At 38.4% G+C, this 20,295-nt stretch overlaps 1 protein-coding gene across 2 annotated transcripts in view; it reads left to right on the top strand.

The window, feature by feature from the left end:
- Positions 1-20,295, top strand: part of RPS6KA5 (ribosomal protein S6 kinase A5) — a 104,203-nt gene that overhangs the window by 73,858 nt on the left and 10,050 nt on the right. For both annotated transcript variants that reach the window (XM_064151619.1, XM_064151626.1), the window contains 6 exons: positions 5,443-5,593; positions 7,717-7,878; positions 9,707-9,832; positions 11,045-11,178; positions 14,268-14,361; positions 16,970-17,140. In XM_064151619.1, coding sequence (XP_064007689.1) covers positions 5,443-5,593; positions 7,717-7,878; positions 9,707-9,832; positions 11,045-11,178; positions 14,268-14,361; positions 16,970-17,140 — 838 coding nt within the window. The remainder of the gene's footprint in view (positions 1-5,442; positions 5,594-7,716; positions 7,879-9,706; positions 9,833-11,044; positions 11,179-14,267; positions 14,362-16,969; positions 17,141-20,295) is intronic.

Genomic DNA, 20,295 nt, shown 5'->3' with positions numbered 1-20,295 from the left:
CTGTTGAATTGGTATGCAAACTCTAAATAATTTTACATCTATAAATAGATTACAGATTCCCTCTGTGACTCTCTTTGATCTTTCTGGTTTCTTTTTCTCTCTAAACTAATGAGAAACTGAATTGCAGGTAGCTTCATCAGGTGTTTACAGTTGCCAGTGGAAATGAAAACACTATCATTGGCACAGACTGATGAGTTGGTACAGACTTCTTTCTTGATGGCAAAAATAGTCTAACCAGGAATTGTATTCACAGTATCAGTATCATCAGGGTTGGAAGAGACCTCACAGATCATCAAGTCCAACCCTTTACCACAGAGCTCAAGGCTAGACCATGGCACCAAGTGCCACGTCCAATCCTGCCTTGAACAGCTCCAGGGACGGTGACTCCACCACCTCCCTGGGCAGCCCATTCCAGTAGCTAAATAGCTTTAACTTGCCAATTTAATGGACTTGGAGAATTCAGTTTATCTTACTGAATGAATCCAGGTCCTTCTTTTATTTTACCGTGGTGGGTAGTAAATTTTTTTAATTGATTTTATTCCTTTGTGTTTTACAATGGCTCTCTGCTGTTAAATCTGACCACAAACTTTTGTTCTGAGACTTCTCTCTAATGGACTGTTCAGTTCTTCTGTCAGGTGTAGTTACTGTGTCATCATGTCTTTTTTTACTCTTTCTGGTAAGACATTGTGTTCAGTTCTTTTATCATAAACTTTTTGACAATACTGGGGACTTCTTTCATAATGAGAAGCTATAGTAAGTGCATACTTTAAATTCCCATATGTCTCTGTCTCTGAAGACATTTTCTTCTTCACATGCTTATTCATATCTCTGGTGAAGAATATGTACACTGACCACAGATTTCTTACCTTATTTTTAAACTACAAGCTATCACAGATTATTGGTAGCCACTTTCACTGAGTTTGTTATGAAAAATTTAGTTTCTTACGTGATTAGTCAGGATCAGCAACCTGAACATGTTATACAGGAGTGGCTCTGAAGATTCTGACAAAGAGGAGGAGCATCTGAAGGTTAAGGTATGATTCCTCTGTGTTCTCCACTCCTCTGAAGATTAAGCATCTCCTTCTCCTCTTTATCACTTATTAGCATGTCCTTCACATTACAATGTATGCTCTTGATCTGCAGTATTTATGGGAGAAATCCATCAGGTCTGACTCCTGAAACATAGTGCCGATGGAGTTAGCTCCTGGCTCTGCATAGTCTTCCATAGAGAAGAATAAGATGTAAGTCATCCAGGACTTCAAAGTGATAACCTCCTTGACCTATGTAAGAGATGGTTTCTCTCAAAGTATTTTCAGAGTATTCTCTTGAGCAGGAGTAATCTCATCCCAGCTCAGAGAGTAGGTTAGGAGAAGGCAGAAAATACAGTAGAGTAGTCCTTTGGCAGTTTTGAGCACAACGGCTGATGGTATTACTTAATTCTTCCTGCTTATTTCTGTCACTATTACTGGTCTGTATGAACATAAAATATACAAGAGAGTGAAGGCAATTAAGAAATGGAAGGAAAGATTAATGCTAAAGGTCATAGCCTCTTTTAAGAAGTGCAAACATCCTGGGAAGAACTTCTCACATACGCAGCTTGCTTTCTTGGAATGCTTGATGAGTCACTATTAGAACTTTACACTTTGTTACACTTCACTAGTGTTGGGCCACAGAAGTCAGACTCTCTTTGCTTGATGGAGCCATTTGATTAGTCTTCAACAATTTTTGCTTTTTCTCATGTTGTGAGACCATATGGTCTTTCTTTTCTAGCAGCTTGCTTTTCATACTCATTGATGTGTACAGAGCTTCACATATTTCAGTTCCATGATAACTGTAAATAGCTCCTGGAACTATTTAAAGAAATTAACTTCCTTCTTCACTATTTCTGTAGTGCAGTTCTGTCAACCAGTCCAGAGCATCATGAATGTTTTATAGTATCGATCAACCTCAAAAGTATTTCTGAACGAATGCTGCTGGCACATATAAATGTGGCTTACATGGCATCTACTTGTACAGCATGGAAAAACGCTGCCTTCTCTACAGTGAGCACTAGGAGGGTCAACAGATGGAAAATATCCCTTAGTATAATTGTAGCTTGAATTTCACATAGCTAAGTACCATTTAATTGTTAATTCTGCCTATAAAAATCAGTACAAATGATAATCTTGACAAAATGCATGAGTTGCTGGCTATATTGCCACCTAAGTTTTGCACTAGGTAAAACACAGTGTTATATCAAACTATTATTGTTTTGACAGGTGCAATGTTCAGAGGGTATTCTTTCAGCAAAGAATTTAAGGAGCAGTTTCTCCACCATGAGTAGAATATCAAGAAGTACGAAAAGTTAGTTAGCTTCATCTGAGACTCTGTGCTCAGTTACCACATCAAGGGTACAACCAGTTGCAGGTCTCAGGCTGACTGAATACAGTATGACAGTGGAAACTTGCAATTAGAAGGATGAGACTGACCAGTGTTGTGGCTGCAAAAGTACTTCCTTTGGCTAAGAATTTTCTGGTGACTTTGCAGTGCAGGGTTCTATGAAAGACTTTCCAATCCTTATGTTTGTTTCACCCTCTTTTTCTTGTGTCACTTTTTCTGTTTGCATTAGAAGCCTGAGACCTGGGTAATTATTGCTGGCATGTGTCAGCATTGCCAGTGCAGAGACTGATCTTCTGAGGCTGCACAGAAAAATTGTACTAACGATCTCTTCAGTACCCATGTTACAAATCATCCCAATTCTGCATCTCTTTTTCGGAGACATTTTCAAATTATTATCTGACTTGACTGTAAACTCTGACATTTTTCAGATAAAGAACTGCACTAGAATTTCTCTTATGTATTCTAAGGACATCCCAAAGTCTCAATCTCATTGCTTCAGAAATCAATTTTAAAAACAACTGACTCAGTGTGTTTCTCCCTCCTTCTTCTGAGAGTCCAAACTCAACTTGTCTCTTTCCAGAGTCTTTGTTATTTAGCTTTCTGATTCTCTTATCAGAAAAGTTGATAAAGATATTTTCTTGAACTTCTGTAACTTCAGACTAAGAAGGCATTGTAGATTTTGTTGGATCTCCTGTAAATCAAGTAATTTTGCTATCAAGATGTCCTGTCTTCTGTCTTACAACAGGAAAGTTTTCTTACTTCCTTACCCACTTCCCCTTTCTGAAACTGGATGATTTCTGAAGAGGCTGAATCTTTACTTCTTCACCAGGCTTACAGTGTAAGAATCCTCTTGTTCAGTGATGTTTAAATTTGACATTAACATCCCTAATTAAGAAATCATTTGGCAATATTGTGCTGCCTTCTCATTTTCTGTAAAACGTGGCCAGAAATTGAAGACAAGGCTTACAGTTGCTGTTACTTCTGCTAGTAGAGTGGCCGTGATTTAGATCTTTACTGGCAGAACATCCTTACATCGTTTGGAGATAGGATCAGTTTGAAAACTCAAGACTTTATTTTCCTGAATCATTTCAGCGTTACTTAAACCAAGTGTTTATCTTGCTTTGTCTTTTTGTTTGTTGGAAATGGAATACTGCATCAGTAATGCAACCCCTGGGACATATGCGTGTTGAACTTGTTTTGTATTCCCACACTGACAGGACAAGATTATTTAGAAGACAATCTGTTTACATCTATTTTTGGAGTAATCCAAGAAGTTACGTATTTCAAGATAAAAAGTTTCCCATGGGATAGATTACTCTAAGGATATGTCATGCAGTAACTGAACAAAGTTTAGAAATGTCCTTCAGTAATTGATTTAAGCTCTGTCAGAGGCAATTGAGATCTTAATGCTGTCACAACCTTGTATAATTTCAGCTTCACAGTCTCTCTTCAGAGCCTTTCAATCCGTTTAGTGGAGGTACTCAAAGTCCTTATATTCGTTGTGCTTTCTGTAGTCACTACATTTAGAGTATGCATATATAGATACATAAACACCAAATTGAAGATGAGCCAGCAATGTACTCTTGTGGCAGAGGCAGTAGATCCTAGGCTGCTTTAGGAAATACATCAGCGACTGAGAGAGATGATCTGTGCTCAGCAGTGGTGAGGTCAGAGCTATAGTGCTGTGCTCAGTTCTACTCTTCCTAGTACAAGAGCGACATGAGTATATTGGAGAGAGTACAGCAAAGGGCCATTAAGAAAATGAATGTACCAAATGTGTGAGGAAAGACTGAGAGCGCTGAGATCATCCCATCTGGAGAAATGAAGGCTCAAAGAGATCTCATCAGTGCGTATAAATGTCTGAGGAGAGGATGCTAAGACGGAGGAGTGAGACTTTTTTCAGCAGTACCCAGTGCCAGGACTAGAGGCAGTGGGCAAAACCTGGAACACAGGAGGTTCCTTCCTTTGAACATAAGGAAACCATTTTTTACTGTGACGATAATTGAGCACTGGCACAGGTTGCTCAGGAAGGTGGTGGAGTCACTCTTCTTGCTAATAATCACAAGGCTTCTGGACATGGTAGTGGGCAGCTGTCTCTAGGTAACCCTAACTGAGCTGGGGGTTTGGACCAGACTTTTAGAGGTCCCTTTCAACCTCAACCATTCTATGATGTTGTGTGCTGAATGTTCTCGTATGTGGTTCTTTTTGAGCCTGTTGGCATACCTTTGGTATGTGTTGTCTGTGTGTGCCTTCCCAGTTTTCCTTCAGAGTCCTTAGCTTCAGCATCTGCATTTGTAGTAGAGAAGGAAAAACTTGCCTTCCTCTTCATATAAAACAACGGGAGCTACACATATAAAAGATAGCTATAGAAATATGGTTCTTTTTAGGCTTGTAAGATTTTGAACTTCCAGTAGCTTTCTTTGGCCTTTATTCTTTCTACCATTTTGGGGTGAACACTACATCCAGTTCCCTTAAGCTCCCTTTTCACTGAGCTGGATAGTCCTAGTCTTTTTGTAGATCTTCATATGCAAACCATTCTTTACTTCTGATTAATCTTTTTGCATCTCTGTACAACTTTTCTAGTTATAATGCCTCCTTTGAGAGTAGGTTGTGAGCATTGTACACAATGTACAAGGTGCAGACAAACCTCAAGTGGATCAAGATGGGTTTTTTTAACTTTTTTTTTTCCTCCAAATAATTTTTACCATTGGTATTGTTTTGAGCTTATTGAGTGTTGTTAGGCATTGAGTTGATGTCTTTGTGGGCTACCTGTTGTAGCTGAGATTTTGCTTCAGAATTAATAGTAAGCTCAGTATGCATGAAATGAAGGTGGGTTGTTTTTTTTGTGGATTAAGTTACATAATTTATCTCCTACAGATGTTGTGTTCATGTCTACATTTCTTCAAACCTTATTTTGTTTAAAAACAAAAGATGGTTTCACATTTCTCAGCCTTTTGTCTTTGAGTACTAAAGAAGTTTAAGTAAAATATGTAATCCTACCATTTCATGGTGGCTCTTTTATTTAACAATTACAAAATAACTGCTTTTTCATTTGTTTTACAGGAGAATACTAAAAAGTGAGCCACCTTATCCACAAGAAATGAGTGCATTGTCCAAGGATATTATTCAGCGTCTTTTGATGAAAGACCCGAAGAAGAGGCTAGGTTGTGGTCCCACTGATGCAGACGAAATCAAACAGCATCCTTTTTTCCAGGTAAAACAAACAACAAAACTCCCCAGGCACCCCTTTCTCTACACTTGTTTTGCTAACAGAATGGTGTTGAGACACGTTAATTGCATGAATAAATGTGTTGAAGTTAGTAAGCATGTCCATGTACTTGTGTGTATGGATTTTGTGTATACTTACATGAAGGGCATGGGAGGCTTTTAGTATTTTATGTCTGTTCCTAGCAGATACCTCAAGCAGCCTGAAGACAAACTATTGGGATGGTGTTCAATAGCTCCAAGTGCCGGGTGCTGCACTTTGGCCACAACAACCCCATGCAGAGATACAGGCTGGGGTCGGAGTGGCTGGAGAGCAGCTAGACAGAGAGGGATCTGGGGGTACTGATTGATACCTGCCTGAACATGAGCCAGCAGTGTGCCCAGGTGGCCAAGAGAGCCAGTGGCATCCTGGCCTGCATCAGGAATGGTGTGGTCAGCAGGAGCAGGGAGATCATTCTGCCCCTGTACTCTGCACTGGTTAGACCACACCTTGAGTCCTGTGTTCAGTTCTGGGCCCCCCAGTTGAGGAGGGACATTGAGATGCTTGAGCGTGTCCAGAGAAGGGCGACGAGGCTGGGGAGAGGCCTTGAGCACAGCCCTACGAGGAGAGGCTGAGGGAGCTGGGATTGTTTAGCCTGGAGAAGAGGAGGCTCAGGGGAGACCTTATTGCTGTCTGCAACTACCTGAGGGGAGATTGTAGCCAGGAGGAGGTTGTAGCCAGGAAGAGGTTGCTCTCTTCTCTCAGGTGGCCAGCACCAGAACAAGAGGACACAGCCTCAGGCTGTGCCAGGGGAAATTTAGGCTGGAGGTGAGGAGAAAGTTCTTCACTGAGAGAGTCATTGGACACTGGAATGAGCTGCCCAGGGAGGTGGTGGAGTCGCTGTCCCTGGGGCTGTTCAAGGCAGGACTGGACGTGGCACTTGGTGCCATGGTCTGGCCTTGAGCTCTGTGATAAAGGGTTGGACTTGATCTATGAGGTCTCTTCCAACCCCGATGATACTGTGATACTGTGATATTTAATCCAGAAGTTTTAATAGAAAGCATTTAAATTATACCTTGTGAGTGTTTTTTTTTCCTTTAAAATAAAATTTGCCATTAACATTTTTAGCCAAATTTGAATGTTGCTAAAAATAACCGTTAGAGATAAACACTTCTTAAAAATTAAATCTTTAGCCTTGTTTAGTGGATTCTAGTCCTGCTCAGATTTCAGTCTATTAACATTTGGTTTCAATCATCAAGACTGGATTTGATTACAACATCTGAATTGTTCTATCCACTGTGATTGAAATTGTTTGTTTGGGAAAAAAAAAGATATTTCTGATGCTTCTGAAATTCAATACATTTTACTTAGCATAAATTTTTGTCCATTTAAAATTAGCAGTAAAAATTAAGCCTCTAAATATTTTCACTGTAATTATTATTACATTCAATATTGACATTATTTGGTCTTTAACTTCTGAATTTCTTCTCATCTCTTCTGTATTTCCTTCGTATTATAGGACAGTCTGATAGAGTTAAACTTCCTTTATTCAGTGTTTGTTTTGGAATATGTTTTATTTCCCCTTAGAGTGCTTTCTAACCTTGATTTCATTTCAGCTCTACTGCTTTGCAGTAATAGGGCCATTTTCTCCTAACTGCTGTATCTCTTCTTCCTACTTCTAAACATGCATTTAAGTAAGAATCCAAAACCATTATGCTCTCAGGGCTCTGGAAGCTGTGATTAATAATTAAGCATAGAATCAGCAATGAAAAGTTGAAGATTCTGCATGCATGCACTATGGCTTACCAAAATACAAATATTATTTCCTCTAAAATAGAGGAAGTAATTTAGTGGCTGTTATGCTAATGGCTTGTCTTATCTCCACTGTAAAATTTGTGGGTTATTTTCTTCTTTTTGATTAAAGAAAAGTAGAATCCTCTTTGCCTACAAATCAATTTGATGCTTTTTGCCTTTAAGCAAGTTAGTAGGGCATAATTTGAACGCGTTTCCTCTGCCTGTGGTATAACATAGCAAATTGAGTTAGGAATGATTTTGAACAAGTCTCTTTCCAGTATCTGTTTCTTGCTGAATTTCCATTTGTTGCAAACTTGTTTTTCTGCTTTTTGGTTTAGAATATGAATTGGGATGATTTAGCTGCCAAAAAAGTACCGGCTCCATTTAAACCAGTAATCAGAGATGAGTTGGATGTGAGTAATTTTGCAGAAGAGTTTACAGAAATGGATCCAACATATTCTCCTGCAGCAACCCCTCAGACATCAGAAAGAATATTTCAGGTATTTTAAGAATTCACATTAATTATAAAATCATTAACTGAATAATTGCAAGTGTATACCTAGCTGCTGCTGGGTTTTTCCTTTCCTTCTCTGTTATTGGGAATTAACTGTATATTTCAATACAAGTTCCTAAGGTTGTTTGTTCAGCAAATGCAGAGTGAGAAATGTGTAAACAGTCCTACTGCAAACATTTGCAATTCCAGGTATCTCTACTCCCCAGTAAATGTCCTCCCTGCTGAATGTCCTACCTTCTGGACTAAAGTCAGTCTGTCTTTTGTTGATTTTTCATATTTTATGAGTCTTGTCATCTTGACTCCTGGGCTACCAGCTGCAACAACAGCAATGTAGTTTCCTCATGTCTACATTTTGCTCCTTTGGGAAGTGGGAGCTCACTGCAGAGTCCAAAGTGAGTCTTCCTGTAGGAGCATTCTATTCATGGAGTACTATGTACAAATCAGAAAATAAGCTTTCTGTACCATCTCCTACATGCCATTAAAGAACGATCCCTCTTGGATTGCACAGTCTGGATGTCAAACAGGCAGAAGCAGCTCATGTGCAGCCAACTTTTTACCAAAGCTGCAGAGGTGAAAACAGCAGTTCAGATGGCTTTCTCTCCTCCTTCTTGTGCATTGTTGTGGTTTTTTGTTGTTTGTGGGTTTTTTGGGGTTTTGTTTGTTTGTTTGGATGGTTGGTGGGGTTAGTTTGTGGTTTTCAAAAAGTTCTTTTATTTTGTTTGTTTTTTAGTTGTCTGGGCAACATTGGTCAGGCCACACCTTGAGTCTGTGTCCAGTTCTGGGCCCCTCAATTCAAGAGAGATGTTGAGGTGCTGGAACGTGTGCAGAGAAGGGTGACAATGCTGGTGAAAGGCCTGGAACACCAACCCTATGAGGAGAGGCTGAGGGAGCTGGGGTTGTTTAGCCTGGAGAAGAGGAGGCTCAGGGGTGACCTCATTGCTGTCTACAGCTGCCTGAAGGGACATTGTAGCCAGGTGGGGGGTGGCCTCTTCTCCCAGGCAAGCAGCAATAGAACAAGGGGACACAGTCTCAAGTTGTGCCAGGAAAAGTATAGGCTGGATGTTAGGAGGAAGTTCTTCCCAGTGAGAGTGATTGGCATTGGAATGGGCTGCCCAGGGAGGTGGTGGAGGCACCGTCCCTGGAAGTGTTGAAGCAAAGCCTGGATGAGGCACTTAGTGCCATGGTCAGGTTGACTGGCTAGGGCTGGGTGCTAGGTTGGACTGGGTGATCTTGGAGGTCTCTTCCAGCCTGGTTGATTCTATGAAATTAAAGCTGAATGTACATGAATATAGCAGCATATTTGGAACGTTGTTAGGTTTGTAGTGATGGTAGCAAGCAGTTTATGCCTGTCATAACGAGATCTGAGTCATCTTGCACTAATAGTCACAACTATTGTTGTTACAATGCCAAATCACTGATATGAAGCTTTTTGTTTTGCCAGATAATACAATAATACATCGTGAAAACTATTTCATGCTTTACTTAAAGATGCTCTGGGAAGCCAGCTAGTTTGAAGCACGAGCCTTTAGCAATATTGCCAGTATTTTACCAGTCTTTATGAAAATGTTTGTGCTACTGTTGTTTCACCTATAACTGTGGAGAATTGTATAGCTAATTCACAAGCTATACGTGTTTGCTTTGAACAGAGTGATGCCTACCAATCCATGACTCAGTTATCCTTTCTGTATTATGTTGTGAGAATTCTGATTCCTTTGAAAAATGGTTTTGAAAATTCTGATGCTTTGTGTTGTAGTATAATGGTTTGTGTGCAATAATTTCGAGCTCTGTCCTTTTCTGGTGTCTCAATTTCACAGGGGTATTCTTTCGTTGCACCTTCTATTTTGTTTAAGCGCAATGCAGCTACAGTAGATCCTCTTCAGTTTTATATGGGGGATGAGCGGCCTGGAGCTACAACTATTGCCAGAAGTGCTATGATGAAGGTAATAATATCAGGACTTGAGTTAATTAACTTAGAACTGCATGTAACTTTCCAAGTAACAATGACAGATTGCAAAGTAGTCATTATTCATTTATCTGTTCTCTCTAATGGCTCCTCAGATGGTCCAATCGTATAATTTGCATGTGGTGCTATTAGGAAGTGGTTGAAGTTTATGCCTCTACTCTGCCCTGGTGAGGCTGCATCTGGAATATTGTGTCACATTCTGGGCCCTTGAGTTCAAGAAAGAGAAGGAACTGCTTGAAAGAGTCCAGAGCAGATCCACAAAAATGATTAAGGGAGTGGAACATCCTCCTTACAAGGAGAGACTGAGGGAGCTGGGGACTCTTCAGTTTGGAGGGGAGGAGACTGAGGGATGACCTCGTTAATATTTGTAAATACGTAAGGGGTGAGTGCCAGGAGGATGGAGCCAGGCTCTTTTGGTGATGCTCAATGACAGGATAAGGGGCAATGAGTGGAAGCTGAAGCATAGGAAGTTTCATTTAAACATGAGGAGGATTTTTTTTCCCTGTGAGAGTGACAGAACACTGGAATCAGCTGCCCGGGGTATTTTGGAGTCTCCCTTTCTGGAGATACTCAAAACCTGCCTGGATGCGTTCCTGTGCGATCTGACACAGGTGATACTGCTCTGGCAGGGGGGTTGGACTGGTTGATCTTTCAGGGTCTCTTCCAATTCCTGACATTCTGTGATTCTATGTAGTCTTCCGGAAGATTGAAGTATAGTAGTTAATGGTAATTTGATTTGTTCTTATTCAGCCAAATATTGTAGATATTTTCAAAGCTATTTTAATTATATCAGAATTCCTTCTATGATGTATTTGCCCAAAAGTGTGTGTAATTGTGTGAAGCCTTACAAGAACACATGCTATTGTAGTGTCTTAAATCAGGCACATGGTTTTGTGGATAAATATATGTGCAGCCATCTATGATCCTGTTTGTCTGAATATATTGTATCTTAAACTATGGTAGTAGTAATGATTTAGTGATTCTGTTTTGTGTAATGTAATATTTACTCTATTACAATGAGTTTTATACATTGTATTAAGTAGAAGCTAAGATTTAATTTTATATAAAAAAAGAGCTCTTTTACCATTTTAAATGTAGATGAAAAATTCTCATGAAACTTTACTCTTTGTCTTTGACTATGTATACTAAAAGTATTCTGCAGAACTAAATACAGACAGTTTCCTAACAGGACTCTCCATTTTATCATCATTATGAACTGGATCTGAAAGAGAAACCATTGGGAGAAGGAAGTTTTTCCATTTGTCGAAAGTGCTTACACAAGAAAACTAGCCAAGAGTATGCAGTAAAAATAATTAGCAAAAGGTATAAATATTCTATAAGACAATACAAATATTTTCTTTGCTTACCCATGAATTAGAGTAATGTTTGCTACATTTTTTGGAGGTGGAAAAATAACTTTAATTTTTTTTCCTATTTGAGCAGTCTACATAAACTTGCAATAACCTGATGATGATGAAAATATTCTAACATTCTTTTGAAACAAAATGTTATACTTGTGGGGAATGACACAAGAAGAATCCTAAAGAATATTTGCCTGATTCCTGATTATATTCTACTTCAATTTCCCCATATTTTACTGGTCTAGTTGACTGGATAGGGCTGGGGGATAGGTTGGACTGGATGATCTTCGAGGTCTCTTCCAACCTGGTTGATTCTATGATTCCTAACCATAGCAAGGTATAAGGTCTTCTTATCTTAAAACCTCAGTAAACTGAATTTAAGCTTATGCCAGCAACTGAATTTAAGCTTATGCCAGCTGCCTTTCTTAAACAGCCCAAGTGATTTCCTGGGACACTGTTCTTAAAAAGGATCTATAGTGTGGGTTGCCTTACTTGTGTAAGATGAAATTGGATTATGGAGTTCTAAGTTTTGTGTTGTTTTCTGAACATTCTGAGGAGAACACCACAGTAGAGGCAGCTAACTTCCTTTAAGTATGTGGGGATCCCATCTGGTCTTCTTATAGAATAGATACATCTGGCTACCTCTGCCCAGATGAAAATAAAGAGATTCTTTGATATGCTTAGATTTTTAGCTCCATTTTGCAATATTCATTAGTAATTATGTCCCTAGTGCGTTGTAGAATGTTGGCATGAAAGTAAACATTTTGCTTTCAGAATGATAATTCACAGTGATCCTCTTCTCCAAGACATATGGCTGTAACTCTGATTTTCCAAACTCTAGAAGTAGTTGTCCATTGGAGTTAAGTAGTTGATCATTGTGTGCTTTTTGTATAGGATAAGCTCAAGAGTGAGATACCTAAGCATAGGTGTTTGAGTCTGTTTTCTTAGGTCTGCTATGGAAGTGGAGGCCTACTCAAAACTATTAGTGGAACCTACAGAAAGATTAGAATGACCAGGCACTAGAGATGGGATTTAGTAACTTAAATATAGGTATCTGCATAGTGCCATTTGTTGGTGTCCTCTCTGTCCTCTGGTTCCTATCAGTCCTGTGACTACTACCTTTTATGTAGATGTCTTCATGACTATCTTCCAGGTTCTCCTATACTTAGGCCACTGAAACCTACTCTACATATGTATCTTAAGGTCTAAGAGTTATTAACTAGAATTTCACTTATAATGAGATCTTAGACAAGTACTATGCGGTAGGCACCTAGATTGGTTATTTTAATCTGGAAGTCTTTGCCTTGTGTCTGTATTAAAATGAAATGTCTGATTGTTTTTTTTTTTCTGCTGTGCATATAGAGCAGCAGATCAGTACTTCCATCCATGCTAATGGAGTTTTTGTTTCTGGATAACAGTGAGAAAAATAGCATTTACTTTTTCTCCATAGAACTGAGCTTTTAGGAACTATGTCCCTAAATTATATTACTCACAGATTTTTCTGGTCCTCCTTCTTCTTCACACTGGTGGACTAGGCTAATTGATGGTAAGGAGTGGTCAGTATAGATTCTATGAATATACTCAGAGCATGTTTGTATCAAATTTAGAGGCAGCAGTAAACCCACATTCTGACTACAGACTTGCCTTGAATAAGAAACTGTTAAACTGTAAATAATACTGCTCTGAGGACCACACTAATAACTCTTGCTATAAGGGAAAGAATTAAAAATTTTTAGGCACTTCTTTGCCTTAAAGTCAGACAATCTTTCATTCCTACCCATCAAAAGTCTCAAAAAGGTGAGTCCTATGCCTAGGCACACCTTTTAATGAAACTTGAGGTAAAGTCTCAGATCAGAAGTTCCTCTGTGGTGTTGCTTTGTTAGTTGTGCTGGACTTGCCTCCATTCAACAGTTGGAGATTGTCTGTGTGTGAAGGCCAATGAACCAGTGGAGTCCTGTAAGCTTGCTCGAGTTCCTGTTTTAGAGCTTCCCATTTGTTTTTCGTGGTAACTGTTTACAATCCGAGGTAGTAACTACTTAGAGAGAATACATACCCTGAAAAGCCCATGCACAGATTTCAAAGATGTATGTTCATTATGCTGAACTTTTTAGCTCTCTTTCTGATAATAGTTTATTGGGGAAAGGCTGAGTCAGGCCTTTTAATTTCTGAAGCACCTGAAATAACTTCTAGTTTAAAAAAACATGAGCAGCGATGCAGGTAGAAAAGATTCATGTACTTGTTGATGTGAAGCTTGCAGAGAAACAGAATTCTGTTACATAAAATTCTCATCACACTTCCCATCCTTCTTAGGAGAGAAGAAATAAACCCACCAAAATTAAGAACATGTGGTGAGAGACATCCTTACCTGTATTTTCTATAAGGACATTCTCTAAATCAGTAGGGGAGTAGCCTTTCTTGAAAAATATTTTGGCAAAAAAACCCTCAGGCACTATTTATCTAAAATAAATCAATGTGCATAGTGAAAAGTAAGAATTTCTCCATTCAAATAGCTTTTATAATGTTCACTATTTTCACTTTTTATTTGTCTGTATATTTCAGTACTTGAAAGAGCATTCGTGTGATGATTTTTTGCTCTGGAGCAGAATCTTCTGATCTCTTCCATTTCAGATTTTTTTACAATGGCATGTTTAGGATTTCATTTAGATAAAATAGTTCATATGTAAATGATTTTTTTATTAAGTAGGATCTCATAGTGTCTATATTTGTATCTTATAAAAATAGAAAACAATTCAGTCATTAGTTTTGAGTCTTTAAGATAAGATCAAACTAACAAATATTGGTGGGAATAGAGGTGAAGTCAAATTACCCTGGACTAAGTGAAAAGTTTTGTTTAGATAGAAACTGTTCTGTAATATCATTTCAACTTTTGCTGTAGCAAGTTGCAATTACATGAACAACTATTTTGTTTGGGTGTGGGTTTTTGAATGTCCTAACTTGCAGAGGTGTTAGTTAAAAACACAACAGATATAACACTTTGAATGTGCCATGACTTAGTAAAATTGTTACAAAATGACTGCTTGATTTTTCCAGAATGGAAGCCAACACCCAGAGAGAAATAACAGCTCTAAAACTCTGTGAAGGACACCCGAATGTAGTGAAGTTACATGAAGTTTATCATGACCAGGTATTTTGAAGAAACTCTAATTGGTGCTTGCCAAACACATTGTAAAGTGTTTTACCAAGAACTTTTAGGAGTTAAGCATACTGTCACTATGGAAGCCCCTTTTTTTCCTAAAGATTTGGTCTAGTCAGTATTGAAGATGAAGCAGCAGTTCTGCATTCAAGGAAGCTTGCAGTTACTCTCCCAAATGAAAAGTGTTTGGAAGAATTAATCCTGGATTCTATCTCTGGTTCTGTCTGTGGTCTACTTTGTTAATCTATGTATGTGATCCAGTTTCCACATTTATGGTACTGAGGTACCTGTACCTAATCACTTCCCTTGGGATTGCCACAAATCTTAGAATAATGTTGATGAAACAATTTTGAAATCTTACATGGGAGGTTACATATTTAGCTTTTTAAATTATTGTTATTTTTCTCTAGCAGTTACTTCAAGGAGATAACCAAGTATATTGCTAAGTTACCAAATGTGAAAGCAGAGCCTCTGTTTGAAAATGCATGAAGATCAATTTATGGTTATTCAGCAAAATTATTTATCTTTTTTTTCCTGTAATTCAAGCTCCACAGCATGTAATAATCCATAATTTGATCTAATTTGGAGACTGACCCTGGTTTGAGGTAGAGGTTTGGACCAAATGTCATATAGAGATCCCTTCCAAGCTGAACTACTGTGTGGTTCTAGTCCATGATTTTGTAACACAGCATGGGCTCTCTTACCTTCCCACATATCCCAGGCTATTCCCATCATGCTCTTTATACAAAGACCAGCAGAGTGCTCATATGAAGAATCTCTGAAATGATCAGTGAGGATGAAAAAATCTGTATTGTAATCTTAAATGATAAGGAAGCCTTATTTTTTTTGTTTCTGTGAAGTATGAGTACATATGTGCAGAACAGGATACTTTTTTCACTTTGCCTTGTGTAAAGTATCTATAGTTGGGAATGTCTAAATAGAATTAATAATTCTTTAGACTGCAACTGAAAAAGCTACTCTCAACCAGCCAAACCACTGTATTTTCAGCTGCTTCTTGTAGATCCAAGGTGTTGTCTGGATATTCAGTGCACAAGATTCTGGAAACCAGGACAGATAAACATTTTCTAGATTTGACATTTCTACAGTTTGTCTTTGAAAAAAAAAAAGTTCTCATTTTTAACTTGCTCTGCTGTCAATCCCATCAAATTCTACATTAGTAATCCAACCATGAAGTATTGGGCTACAGTCTTCTGGTGACCCACAAGAAGTTTTCTAGCAAAGAAAAATCTCCATATCCTTTCTGACTTTCCTGTCAGCTATTCCCAATACACACTGCAGAAAATGATATCTTTACAAGCACTACTAGCATGTGACTAGTGGACATATTGTTTGTTGTAAGAAGCTTTCCCACTTTCTATCCACATAGCTCTACTTATGGTCCTTGTTACCTAAATACTATACACCTTCTGTTTCTGACTATTTGAGGGTTTTTAAACCTTTTCCCAGAATTTTTTACTTTGTTTGCAAGTACTACTTCTGCTACTGTTGTTCAGGAAGGAAATGCTAGAAGCCATCACTTGTCTACATCCGTGGCCTTCTGAGAAGATTAACTTTCTGTCCTGAGAAGTCTGCTGTTTGCTTAATGGCAAGACATTTGATTTGCAGTTGATTGTGTGCTAATCTTTTCTTATAACCAAGAAAGTTTTTTCTTAATCATTGCCTTGTAAAGAACAAATTTATAATCAACCATTACCTTTTAAATACACAAATAATGATTTGAGAAGGTTATTTATTTTAATAATAGAGTAACTTTGGCTGCTACTCTGTAGGAGATGAAATCAGAAGAAATTCTAGACAGTCTTTCATTTCACATTGAAATTTCAGGATGTTTTTCAACTATTTGATAACATTAAATTACTAACTTAGCATATTAATAGGAATATGTTTCCACATCAGAACAGGCTTGAACAGCAAAAGTTGAAGTTGCTGTCCTAAAGAAAGGCGTTTCCTCCCCCTACAAATTATCTCTTTACATGGTGGTATTTCATTTTTGTTAATAAGTGTGAATGAACATGGGGAAGACATCAACATTTTTCGACCTCAAATATCACAAACCCTATGAGGAGAGGCTGAAGGAGCTGGGGGTGTGCAGCCTGGAGAAGAGGAGGCTCAGAGGGACCTCATTGCTGTCTACAACTACCTGAAGGGAGGTTGTAGCCAGGTGGGGGGTGGCCTCTTCTCCCAGGCAACCATCAACAGAACAAGGGGACACAGTCTCAAGTTGTGCCAGGGGAGGTCTAGGCCAGATGTTAGGAGGAAGTTGTTGTCAGGGAGAGTGATTGGCATTGGAATGGGCTGCCCAGGGAAGTGGTGGAGGCACTGTCCCTGGAGGTGTTCAAGCAAAGCCTGTATGATTCACTTAGTGCCATGGTCTGGTTGACTGGCTAGGGCTGGGTGCTAGGTTGGACTGGATGATCTTGGAGGTCTCTTCCAACCTGCTTGATTCTATGATTCTATGAGAAGCAGTTTCATTTCTTCAAACTTTGAGAATATTGGAATAGCACCTAGGTCCTGTGTGAAAGTTGGCTTGTAATGGTAGATTTCTAACATGCCATATTTTTCTTTTGTTTTGTTTCAGCTTCACACATTTCTAGTAATGGAACTGCTGAAGGGAGGGGAATTGCTTGAGCGCATTCAGAAAAAGAAACATTTCAGTGAGACTGAAGCCAGTCACATTATGCGCAGACTCGTTTCAGCAGTGAGCCATATGCATGATGTTGGAGTTGTCCATAGAGATCTTAAACCTGAGGTACAGTGCCTTGTTTTTTTGTTTATGCTGTATGGTTAGACATTATTAAATAGCTGGAGTGTGATGTGTTTCTTCAGCTTTTACAGGTTTTTCTACTATATTTTTAATAAAATGTTACCACTTTTGCCTAAGAAGTTCTGTTCAAAACCATCACTTGCCTATTTGGGGAGAGTTTGAACTCACTGTAAGTGTGTATTTGTTGTAGGAAACAGTTCACAAGCAAAGACAGGCTGCCTAGATGCTTTGCCTTCTCTACCTTTTGTTTGGTATTAATTCACTCAAGGTGTTTTGAAGGTAACTGCGACACCCTTGTGCTGTCTTCTATCCCAGTTAAGCATTAAATGAATGGTCAACTGACAGTCAGGTACTAAGACATATGATTTGAGTTTAGTAGTTTCCCAAAATGAAAAACTAAGAGAGTTTTCAGTAATTTCTTAGTTTGGTATTTTTATTGTGCAGCACCATCTTGCCTTTCAGATAATTCACTCTTCTATGGTAAAGTTGTCCTGTGGCTTTATTCTGCTTCCTGGAGCCAATATTTCCTCATTTGTCTTTGCAAACAATGGCCTTGGATATATGTTAGTTTTCTTTATCCCATTAATAATGTAGATTTATGGTAGCTCATCCACTGAGGATGTTAAATTGTATTGGCAACTACAGTCATACTTCAGGAAATAGCTGCTCTGAAGTTGTGCTGGGGGAGGTATAGGCTGGATGTTGGGAGGAAGTTGTTCACAGAGAGAGTGATTAGCATTGGAATGGGCTGCCCAGGGAGGTGGTGGAGTCACCATTCCTGGAGGTGTTCAAGCAGGGCCTGGATGAGGCACTTGGTGCCGTGGTCTGATTGATTGGACCAGGGCTGGGTGCTGGGCTGGGCTGAACTGGATGATCTTGGAGGTCTCTTCCAACCTGGTTGATTCTGTTCTTCATATTTGGAGTTTAAAAGGATCTACCGTTCTTACTTATTTTTATACGTCTGTAACATTCCTTCTGATGCATTCAAATCTTACTTCCTTTATGGTAATTCCAATTTAATGGGTAAAGAAGTTTGCTAGGTGTTGGTATTAAACTGTTTTCACAGATCAGTCCAGAATACACGTATTTGAAAAGATCTCTGTACTGGAGTACTAAAAATAGGAGGAGCTATTGTGAAATTGTGACTGAAATTTTCTCTGCTGACATTATCATGGAAAGAAAATAACTTTTAAAAGGACAGATCCTGGAAGCCCTTCCTCTCTTCTTGTTCTCATCATTTTAGTCTTATTGCCATCTTGAATATAAAATTCTGATTCTTTAAAGCAGAGCTTCAGCTGTATGGTCAGTTAGGCAGTCTTCAGTTTTACATTATGTTCAAGAACAGAAGTCTGGGAAGTCCAAGTAATGAAGGGTTAGCAGATAACTTGCAGAATACATTGCCTCCACAAAGCTGGACTTAACCACCCTTTCTTCCTGTTTGTTGTTTTGAAAGTTGCTATTTTAGCTTCAGGCATCAACTTAGTATGGAATCTGCAGGCTTCTCTATACAGATGTGTTTAGTGCACCTTTCTGTAAAAAGATACAGAGGAAATTCTCTTGCTTTTCTATCAATTCTATCAATTTCTCTGATTAATTTTGACATCTCATTTGATAACAAGAAATTTATTGTAAAAAATATGTTAAAAAATCTGTTGTAAAAACCATCACTAAGGATGAGGGTTGTTTAATTGCATAAACTGGAAGACTTTTCTGCTTAAGCAATAGTAATGAGATCACATGTGTTGCTTGGCAAAATAAAGGAAGAACACTGGATAGAAAATGGGTATTTGCTGAAATAAAAATCATGTAGTATACATGACCAGGTGGAGCCACTCAGTAGAGGATTTGGGGACTGTTTCCATGATCACTAATCTCCAAAAAACACACCAAATTGTTTAAAATATGTAGACTATAGCTTTAAGCTTGGGATTTTGTGAAACTTCCTATTTACCTAACCAACAAAGTAATCTAAATCCAACTTAGGACTGTACTTTCTGTATATAACTGATTTCATTCTTGTCTTAATATAGGAGATCTTTTTAACCCAATGTTGCAGCATTATATAGCCTTGAGGGCTATATAACATCACTATAGAAGAAAGATTATTATATTAATCATCTATCCTCATATTAGTCTTCTTGCTTCATTAGGACCATTATGCACTGCATTTTAATATGGAAAACTGACTTTTCCAATTGTACATTAAGCTATAACAGCAAAGTATGCAAAATACTGGTTTATAGCAGTTATTCTTTTTGATCCATAATGAATACTCTCGAGTTCTCTTTACTGATCTGCTTGCATCTAGCAATCATTTTTCCCCTTGTTAGTGAATTTGAAATTAAGTGCTTTGAGTCTTTCACCTTTTGTATATCAAAATTACATAGGGCTAGAGGATTTCTAATATTGACACATTTTCTAGCATTGCATAGATTAAATAGCAAAAGCAACAGCAGAATCTTGCTCTGTTTATCAGAAATTTGTGGGAGGAGTAGAAATTATTTATAACTCATCTTGGCCTCTGCCATTTCTAAGACTTAACTTCACTCCTGTATCTTTCTTGAAAAATATAGATACTTATGGAAAAGGACAGATTGTCTTAAATCTTCTTCCAAACTGATAGTGACTCGTCTGTCTTCATGTTCAAGATGCCTCATTCCAGTCTGTAAAGCTGGAGTTCTCAAGGGCTATTTACCAGAATTTCTTTACCTTGATGTAAGAAGTAGTCCGTTGGTTCAAAGTTGAGCTGCTGTGTGACTCTCAGTACATAAATGTCATTTGTCCCAGGTGCCTTCCAGAAAGTATCTATACTGACTTTGGGATCCAAGGCAGACAGCAGTACAACTACTGAGTGTTGGTGTGCTTTCTTGTCCATCATCCTTTGGGTTTGATATTTTTACTATGACATTATGTTACTTCTTGAAGACCAAAGACAAGTCAGTCACAAGACAAGTGTGATGGTTTGGGTGTTCCCCATCCCCCACACACTTTAGAAATCACCCAGACTAGACTCAGCTGGCTCTGGGAATATAAGTGAAGCTACTTATTTACCGCTAGTACAATATACAAGCAGCTATTTGCAGTATATACAATTATATACAGAAAGATACAAGGTAAAAGTAATACAGAAACACAACTCC

This window comes from Pogoniulus pusillus, chromosome 1 (assembly GCF_015220805.1).
Source record: "Pogoniulus pusillus isolate bPogPus1 chromosome 1, bPogPus1.pri, whole genome shotgun sequence".
NCBI lineage: Eukaryota > Metazoa > Chordata > Aves > Piciformes > Lybiidae > Pogoniulus > Pogoniulus pusillus.
This window is presented reverse-complemented; position numbering and strand designations above follow the sequence as displayed.